The sequence below is a fragment of the Mus pahari genome, chromosome 12 (genome assembly GCF_900095145.1).
Source record: "Mus pahari chromosome 12, PAHARI_EIJ_v1.1, whole genome shotgun sequence".
NCBI classification, from domain to species: domain Eukaryota; kingdom Metazoa; phylum Chordata; class Mammalia; order Rodentia; family Muridae; genus Mus; species Mus pahari.
In genome coordinates, this window is record NC_034601.1 from 80,204,020 (window position 1) to 80,213,748 (window position 9,729).

The 9,729-nt window shown below is 36.5% G+C and overlaps 1 protein-coding gene across 1 annotated transcript; it reads right to left on the minus strand.

Annotated features, from left to right (window-relative positions):
* Positions 1-1,076: 1,076 nt before the first annotated feature.
* Positions 1,077-1,637, minus strand: LOC110329341 (keratin-associated protein 6-5-like). The gene has a single exon (XM_021208915.1). The coding sequence runs from the start codon at positions 1,583-1,585 to the stop codon at positions 1,328-1,330; it is 258 nt and encodes an 85-aa protein (XP_021064574.1). The 5' UTR covers positions 1,586-1,637; the 3' UTR covers positions 1,077-1,327.
* Between the last annotated feature and the right edge of the window lie 8,092 nt (positions 1,638-9,729).

The window sequence follows — 9,729 nt, forward strand, 5'->3', positions numbered from 1 at the left end:
ATCAGGGTCCCTTCAGCAGAATCTTGCTGGCATGTGCATTAGTATCTGGGTTTGGTGGCTGATGATGGGATGGATTCCTGGATGGGGTAGTCTCTGGTACAGAGACAAAATTTAGAGCTAAGATGAAAGGATAAAGGAGAAAATTTTAAAGTGCAATCTTGCTTTACAAGGCTAACCTTCTGGAGGTTTAGAAGATAAGACAGTGTGTCAAACGAGCCAACTGTAAAGGTTTAAACAAGATGTCCTGGGGTAATTAATAGTGGTGTAGAACTTGTGAAAGAGTCCAACCAAATTCAACCTCATCAGTGTGAAGCCCAGGCCGGGAGAGGGAGCTTACCCATGACTGGCACTGTCTGAACAGCCAGAGCCTGGATATACCAGACACCAAGGATATAATCAAACACGATGTGAAAGAGTCAATGAATTGATTCCTAATGATACTCTCTGCTCATGGACCAGAGCCTGGCCTAATTGTCATCAGAGAGGCTTCATCCAGCATCTGATAGGAGCGAATGCAAAGACCCACATCCAAACACTAGAGGGATAGAGCTAGGAGAAAGCTAGAGAAAAGGGCGAAGGATTGAAAGGTCCTGAACACCAGCAAAGCATGGCCCTCAGAATCCACCAAGCAGGGCACATATGGGCTCACAGAGACTGAACCTGCAGCCTTGCAGCCTGCATGGATCTGCATGCTGCATACATGCTGGAGTTCTTTAGCTTGGGTCTTTTATTGGATTTCTAACAATGGGTGTCTGACTCTTCTACCTGCTTTTGGGACCCATTTCCTCCTATTAGGTCACCTGGTCCAGCCTTGATATGAGGGTATGCACCTATTCTTGTAACATTTTGGATCATGTTCAGTTGATATCCCTGGGCGGCCTACTTCTTTCTGAAGGCAAACACAGGAGCAGTGAATCTGGAAGAGGGGAGGTAGGGGGCAGGGAATGGGAGAAGTGGAGGGAGGGGAAACTATAGTCAGGATGAGAGAAGAATAAATTTAAAAAGAAAGGGTTCAGAAATATAGAATAAATATTTATGAATAAATAATAAACAAAATAAAACCAAAATTTATATTTATCTTAAGAAATTTTATTGGAAATACAGTGAAGAAAATTAATATTATTGACCTTTTACAAAGCTTCTGGAATAAAAAGCTGAATACAGATGGTATTTATAGTGGAATGCTGGTCATAAATGGATGCCAGTGTATTTCAGACCATCAGAGCCCCATACTATTCCAGTTTTATGTGGTACTGTCAGGTCTTGGGATTTAAAGCTGGAGGAACTTTGCATCATACATGAGGAGAAAGAGGTATCCTTGAGTTTCTCAATAGTAGTAGCCAAATCCAGATCCGTAGCCAGAGCCACAGCCATAGCTACAGCCACAGAGAGAGCGTGAGCCATAGCCACAGCCATAGCCATAGCCACAGCCCAGTCCACGGTAGCCACAGCCATAGTAGGAGCCATAGCCACAGCCCAGGCCTCCATAGCCATAGCCCAGGCCTCCATAGCCATAGCCCAGGCCTCCATAGCCACAGCAGCCATAGCCTCTGCCGCCATAGTAGTTTCCGTAGTAGCCACACATGGTGCTGGTTGTTGAGGTTGTTCTTGAGTAGAGAGGAGTGGAGGTGACTTGAGTCTGTATACTTCTGCCTGAAGGAAGGCCCTTTTATACTCTCTCAGTCTGGGTGGGACCCACCATGTGCTCATGCCATTGGCTAATTTTAAGACTGATTTAATATAATTAGGGTTTTTTTTTTCTCAACCATATGACAGAACCTCAAAGTTATTATGGAAGCTTGCTTTGTTTACCAATTAGGTCCCGTGGAAAAAAAAATTGACATCAATAATAATGAGGGAACACTAAGACATAGAAATGTTCATTTTAAGTGCTGTATGCATATACAACATACCCAAGGTGCTCATGTGCTGACTTGCCCACATCATAGAATAAAATGCATATTCTTTCCCTTGTGCACCAACTTCAGCCATTTGAAGCAGTGTATTTCATCTGTTACATATTCAAAACATTTTTGCTCTATAATATAATAGCTGTGTATCAACTATAAGGGAGAAACTTGCTTTTGACTTTGTCTTTGAATTGCAATTAAGAAACAGGCCAATTGCAAGTTATTTTAAATTTCACTTTAATATTTAAAATTTCAGTGAACCAACAAACTGAATTTTGTGTCTGGAATATTAATTACAGAGATTATTAATTTTTGACTAGTTTCTTTCATGCTCATGAAAATCAATTCTTTTATGGATTTTTAAATAGTAAAAATGATTATAATATATTTTGATAAATTAAGGCTTCATAAATTCTGATTTTTAAAATGCCATATTTTAGCTTTTGAAATGTTTAAGAGATTTTACCAGTTATTCTTAGAAAATTTCTGAAACCTGAAATGCTATTGTTTCTATGATTTTTTGAGAAAAAAAAACCCACTAGCAACTGCTAGAAAAATTGTCTCTATTTTAGTATTTATCTCTTTTTTTTAGATTTATTTATTTATTATATGTAAGTACACTGTAACTGTCTTCAGACACTCCAGAAGAGGGAGTCAGATCTTGTTACAGATGGTTATGAGCCACCACGTGGTTGCTGGGATTTGAACTCAGGACCTTAGGAAGAGCAGTCGGGTGTTCTTACCCACTGAGCCATCTCACCAGCCCCCTATTTTAGTATTTATAATAAGTTAATATCATCTAGAACAGTGTTAGACATTTGATTTCAGCAATATATTTTTCAAAATTAAATTCTTTTGCAATAATAAATAATGTTGAACAGGATATCTGCTTTTAGTCATTCATGTAGAACTTTTTGTGATAACCATTAAATATTACATGACTTTGTTATTTTCACTAGACTGCCCAAGCTCTGAGGACATGCAACAGTGCATTTCTTTCATTGTGTAAAATTAACCACAGCTTTGCAAGGAACTGGAAAAACAATTCATATTGTACAAACATGTCCAGAAAAATGACCATAAGATTAATAGTCCAGAAATGCTTTGTTTTGGAATTATGTTTTCCATATAAGCCAGGTATAAAATTTATGGCAGCAAGTCTTTTAGAATCAATTTTCAAGAGTCATTTATGTCTTATAAAGTACTAATATTTAGATTTATAATCAGTGAGTGCTTTATGTTCATTAGAACATTTATTTATTTATTTATTTATTTATTTATTTATTTATTTATTTATTCATTTATTTAGTCACTTTACATCTTGATCATAAGCCCCCTGTTTCCTCCTCACATCCCATACTCACATTCCCCTTCCTCCCACCCCCTTCCCTTTCTCCTCAGAGAAGGGGAGGACCCCCATGAGTGCCAACCAGCCCTGTCACATGCAGAAGGACTAAGTGCATGCTTTCCTACTGAGGCCAGACAAGGCAGTCCAGTTAGGAGAAAGGAACCCAAAGTCAGGAAACAGAGCCAGAGATAGAGAGCCCCGCCCCCACCACACAATTTTATTTTTGAAATGGACTGTAAAGTGTGAATGACACTTATGTTTGAACAGGTTCGTACTTGTGACATAACTGAGAACCAGAGACATTGTTTTCATGTACCATCTCTACTCTCTGCTTCCCAGCATCTCCGTCACCAGCGTGCTATACACAGTGGCACACCTATTGCAACATATGAGCTACACCAAAGCATCATTATCTCCCAGAGTCCATAGTTAATGTTCACTCCTAATGATATACCTTCTGTGGGCTTTGACGATCCTGCATGGCATGCATTCAGCGTTATAGTATCCTAGTTTTATTGCCCTAGAAATCCTTTTGGTGTTCCTGTTTATATTCTCTCCTTTTCTAAAATGTTCTACATGCCTATCACTCTGAAATATAATTAAAATTTATTTGCTGCAGAAAGAACCTCCCCCCTCCCAAATAATTTCTTTCCTTGGGGAAATTTTCTTTAGTTTCCCTAGGTGTTTGCCAAATTCACTAGTTCTCTTAGTAAAAATGATGTCATTACAAAATGTATATCTAATATATGTTCCACTTTTCACCTCCTTTCCCTCAAATGCTTGGATTTCTGACAGTCAATACTCCTGTGGAGCCTACCCAAATTCCATTTTAGTTTATTTCTTGACATTTTGTTTAAGTTCTGAAACACAGTAAAGCTTGGTGAACTGTCTAAAACCCTGGAGTAGGCAATGACCAACTACATCTTTCTGTAATATCTTTTACAACTTGTCTACAGCTTTTCCTCAATCTTAAACATGTACAGGCTCCTTTTTATATGCAGGAGGTTGGCTTGACTCTGCAACTTCCTCTACTTCCTCTATTGGCTATTTCTCCCCCGCCCAGAGCAGGTGTTTATGGAAACTTTACTGAAAGTTGATAAAATTTAGACACAACTAAGACACTATTTTAAAAGTATGTAACATTTTTGTTTTGAAATTACATTATTTCCCTCTTCCCTTTCCTTTCTCTAAACCTTCCCATACACTCTCCCCTTCGCTCTTTCAAATCCATGACCTCCTTATTTATTATTATAATATGAATATATAAATACTATCTGCATGCATATACATTTATTTATGTACATACATTCCTAAATAAATCCATATACATACATTCCTAAATAAAGCCACCATGGTCTGTATAATGCCATTTGTATGTATGTTTTTTGAGCTGATCACTTGGTATTGGATAACCACGTTATGTGCTTTCCTGGGGAAGATCATTTCTCCCAATCTCGGTACTCCTTCCTTGCCTGCAGTTCTTTGTAAAGGGAGGAGGGAAATGATGTAACCTAACCCTAACCTTAGTCTGCCCCAGTCCATTCTGGCATGTCTACAGTTCAGCTCATGTTCAGGCAGTCATGTTGAAGATCCTTTATAGTTACAGCTTCTGACATTACTTGAATCACCTCCCCACCACACACTTAAGGAAATAAATATCTTGAGAACAGGGACCTTATTAATGATGCTTAATTCCAACTTCCCATATACAAAACTGAATTTTTCATGAATCATTTTCATTTCATTTCATTCATGAAATTTTTCATGAATCATTCCATGAAGTGGAATAATAGTATAAACTACAAGTGAAATAACCATAAAAAGATATCAAGTGGGTTTCTAAAATAAAATTGATAGTAGACTAAGTATTTATTCAGCATGCCTCAGTTCTACAAAGATAAACCACAGGGATCTTTTGATACCTAAAAACCTAAGTAAAAGTTTGGGCTTCCATGTATGTTATATTTTTATCATGAAATTAAATATAATTATATCATCTCATTCTAACTCTTCACATATATTCCTACTTTGCTCCATCTCAAATTCATGATAATATGTGTGTGTGTTCTTAAATATGTAAATACAATAAATACATCCTCTTTGATCCATAGATTATTATTTGTGTAAATATGCTTTCATTTCTTAACATTTTACACTGAATAATAAATGCAGCAAATCTTCCTTGCAAAAAAAGTATTTTGCTCATTTTCCATATTCCCTAGTTCCCTGTAGTTCTATGTCTAGGGATTGAGCTTGGACCCCTTGATACTCACCCCTTTTTTTGTTTGTTTGGTTCTTTTTAGGTTTTGCTTTGTTTTGTTTTGTTTTTCAAGACAGGGTTTCTCTGTATAGCCCTGGCTGTTCTGGAACTCACTCTGTAGACCAGGCTAGCCTCGAACTCAGAAGTCCTCCTGCCTCTGCCTCCCAAGTGCAGGGATTAAAGGCGTGCGCCACCTCACCCGTCTTGATATTCACCCCTTTTCTGTTAGTATTTGTCTTAGTTATGGTTACTATTTCTGTGATGAAGTACCATGGTCAAAACAACTTAGGAAGGATAGGGTTTACTTGGCATGTAGTTCCATATCATAGTTCATCATTGAAGGAAGTCAGGATCTCAAGCAAGGAGGAAGGCTGGAAGCAGGAGCTCATGCAGAGACCGTGGAGTGGTGCTGTTTACTGGCTAGCTCATAATAGCTTCCTCAGCCTCCTTTCTGATAGAGCCAGGACCACAAGTCTCCTGGCCAGCAGTTTCATTGTAGATGCATCCATTGGAGCTCGGCTCTACAAGATCACTTCTCTGAATTTTAATCACTTGTAGATTTCTGTAGAAATCCTCTCAGGAAAAAAGTTTCCAGGCCAGATCCAACACGGATATTCTGAGTCCTGAGTCTAGAGTGCAAATTGTCTTCTGTCAGACAGATTTGCTTTCAACCTCTGGAGTGAGGGAATAAGGGGCAATAATAATAACTATGATGATTGTGGAGACTCTTGGGTTTCTCTGACCAAAAAACTCAAAAGGGGGTCTTCTCCTGACTGCATTGACATTTTATTAGATAGTCTATGGCTCTTGTGGGGAAACATTGGCTCATATGGGAAAAATTCATTTCAAGTCAATAGCCCATTTTAAAGCATGTGGTGCTTGTTTTTTGACTCTTTACGTTTTGAGTTCTTTATATATCCTAGCTATTTATCCTCTGTCGGGTGTATAGCTGGCAAAGATTCTCTCCCTTTCAGTGTGCTTTCTCTTCAGTCAACGGAACTTAAGATAAATGGAGACTGAGAAATTACATTAGAATATAACATCAAGGTATGAATATATAAAATAAAAATGTAGGATTTATGCTTAACTTCTAGTTATCCTATGAGAGAGTCTGAGATTCATAAATCAACAGATGAAAGAAGGAAGATGGCTGTGGTAACTTTATAAAAGGAGGGGTTAAAATAATCTTGATATTCAGATATATTTTAATTAAATATATCTCATAATTAAGTGACACTAATAATGAAGAATAACCTGAAACATTTTGCATTTATTTAAGAAAATGCTGAATTTAAATATAAAGACACAATATGTATGTATGGAAAATTTTGTTTCACACTAAGTCTGTCTGGAAGACTTCTGTTTCATTTAACTTTACTTTCAACCATCAATAAAATGAGAATATCTTTAAGATATCATATAGTTGGTTGTGTTGAGGTTTCTTTAAGATAATTGCTCTGGGAGGTTCATCAGAACCTAATATTATGATGGCGATCTAGCAAATCCTCCTTAAATAAAATTATTTTGAAGAGATTACAAATATAATTGATTTTTATAGTTTCCATGTAATTTATGCACATAATATTAATCAAATTTGACAATAAACTATTACTCTATATGCCAACAATCAAAAAAACCCACCATGCATGTAATTGTAAAATGTCACTTTTATTAAACATCAGACTTTATTTTGACTTCCTTACATATTTTTAACACATTTAGATATAGCAACTTTTCAATACAGGCTATGTTATTCCATCTAATCGTATATGTTCATGCCAATCCAGAAGTTTATAATATGCAAAAAATCCCTAAATTTATTAATAAGATCTATGTTTCATGTTTTAGTGTAATAAACTAGAATTATTTTATGCATAATTCTAATGAAAGTAAATATAATGATATTAGAGTTGAAGTTCATGGGTACAGGAAATGAATGGCAGAAGTAAGATAAAGAGCTAATGGTAAAAGAGTCTTTTATGTTTTTCTTTCAATTCTAGATATTCCTAATTTAATTAACAGACATGAACAAATCAATATGAGTAAAAATATATGTTTGTTTGGTGACATGACTGCTCGCATTGAAACTTAACTCTGAGCATTATAATAGCAAAAAATCAATAATTTTTGGTACCATTAATATGTGAGACAAGTACATGTGTTAGAAAATTTTAACAATAGTCATGAACCTTTTTTCCTTATAAATCTTATGATCAGTGATCAAGTCTCTTCAAGAAATCAAGATAACTAAAATCTGTAATTAAAATAAAAGTAGCACTACTGACCATGATTCATTTAGTATTTATTTTATTTTTAAGATTCAAGAATATGCAGTCACCAATTTTACTACAAGGAACCACAAAGCCCCCTAAAACAAGGTCTTCACATTACTTGTGGTAGTCCTCCCTAACTTGTTGATAGGAGCCTATTGCTTAAGACATCACACACCTTAGATGCACGATAAATCTGAAATTGAGCTGCTGACTTCCTCCCTATTGTCCACATTTCACTGGGTCAGAAGCCACAGTGAAAGCTCTCAAGGACAATGGGTTTCAATGGTCCTACCAAGATAAGAATTGTAAGAACTGCAATACCAGTCTAGCAGGCAAGATGTACCAATTGGTACAAATCAAATCAATCAAATGTTCTATAATTTGTTTTGGAGGCCATTCCACAAAGCACAATCATGATTGATACTATAATCCAGTTAAAAATCCATGACCTAAGAGTTCTTAGGTCTTATGGGAGAACTTAACTACAATTATTTATCTTAACTGCAACAAACCTAAACAGTCCTCTAAATATTTATGTTGCTACCCACATATGTATAGTATTCTATACATATATGTATGGTATTCTGTAATCAAGTAAACTCACTATAAACAGAGGTGAATACAGAGACCAATGGCTGCTCAAGGTAGTGTAAATAAATGGGAATGGAACACTCAACTCTTAGTAGATCATTCGTGCTACCTCCTCTAATGCTCAGGGAGTAATATAGAAGAGAGGCAGCAATAATGGGAAAGCCTGAATATAGGTGCACTTGCTATAAAGAACTAACTTGATACATAACACAGCCAATGTAGTCATGACCTCATGAACAGCGGTTTGTAGTAGGTCTGCACAGGACAGAAACAATCAACAGTCAAGTGTAAATTCTGGAGGGACAGGGATCATTTGCACCCCCCCCCCCGCCTTGCTAAACTCTAATCCTAACCACAATTCAGCATAACTCATATAGACATACTTTAAATGGAGTTTGTTTTGTTCAGATTATTTTTCTGCATTGTTAATATTATCATGTTCTTAATATTACTAACAAATGACTTGGTGGCACAACTGAAATAGAAATTTAAAAGCAGGTATACCTTAAGGTATTCCTTATTATTTTTCTGCATTGTTAATATTATTATGTTCTTAATATCACTAACGAATGACTTGGTGGCACAAGTGAAATAGAAATTTTAAAGCAGGTATACCTTAAGAAAAGCAGTTGTATGTTACAATGAAATATAAATATGGATAATGTCAGAAAATCACAGTATCAGAAAAATTGCTTAGGGGTTAAAGGGGCATGTATTTAAACCTGGCAAGATGAGTACAAACACTATTACATGCTGAAGAAAAAGAACCACCCTTCTCAAGTTTTCTTCTGACTCCCATATGTGTGCTATGGCACATGGACATACACACACAGACATACACACACACACACACACACACACAGAGAGAGACACACACACACGATAAATAAGTAAATGAAGTAGCAAATATTGTAGTTTATGAGGTTGAATAAATTTATTAGGAAAATATAGAAAAATCAAAACATGAGATGCTTTTTATATTGTTGAAAGATCTAGAGAGGTACACAGGATGATATCTAAACAATATTCATTCTCAGGAGTAAAATTCAGAGAAAGAAAAACCTCAGGTCTTATATTTGAAGGTCATTAAGGGCATATCTTCAATAAGGTCACATCATGAACTTGAGATGTAAGAGCCATTAAGAAGGAAGTTCATAAAACATGGAGTTCAGAATTGAAGATTTCTGAGCTCACATTCAAGGGGGTGAGAGTCTTCCATGGTGTCCTCAGTAGTAGTAGCCAAATCCGGAGCCATAGCCAGAACCACAGCCATAGCCACAGCCACAGAGAGAGCGTGAGCCATAGCCACAGCCATAGCCATAGCCACAGCCCAGTCCACGGTAGCCA

Coding starts and splice junctions, on each gene's coding strand:
- LOC110329341 (XM_021208915.1), bottom strand. CDS start 1,585: ATGTGTGGCTACTACGGAAACTACTATGGCGGCAGAGGCTATGGCTGC.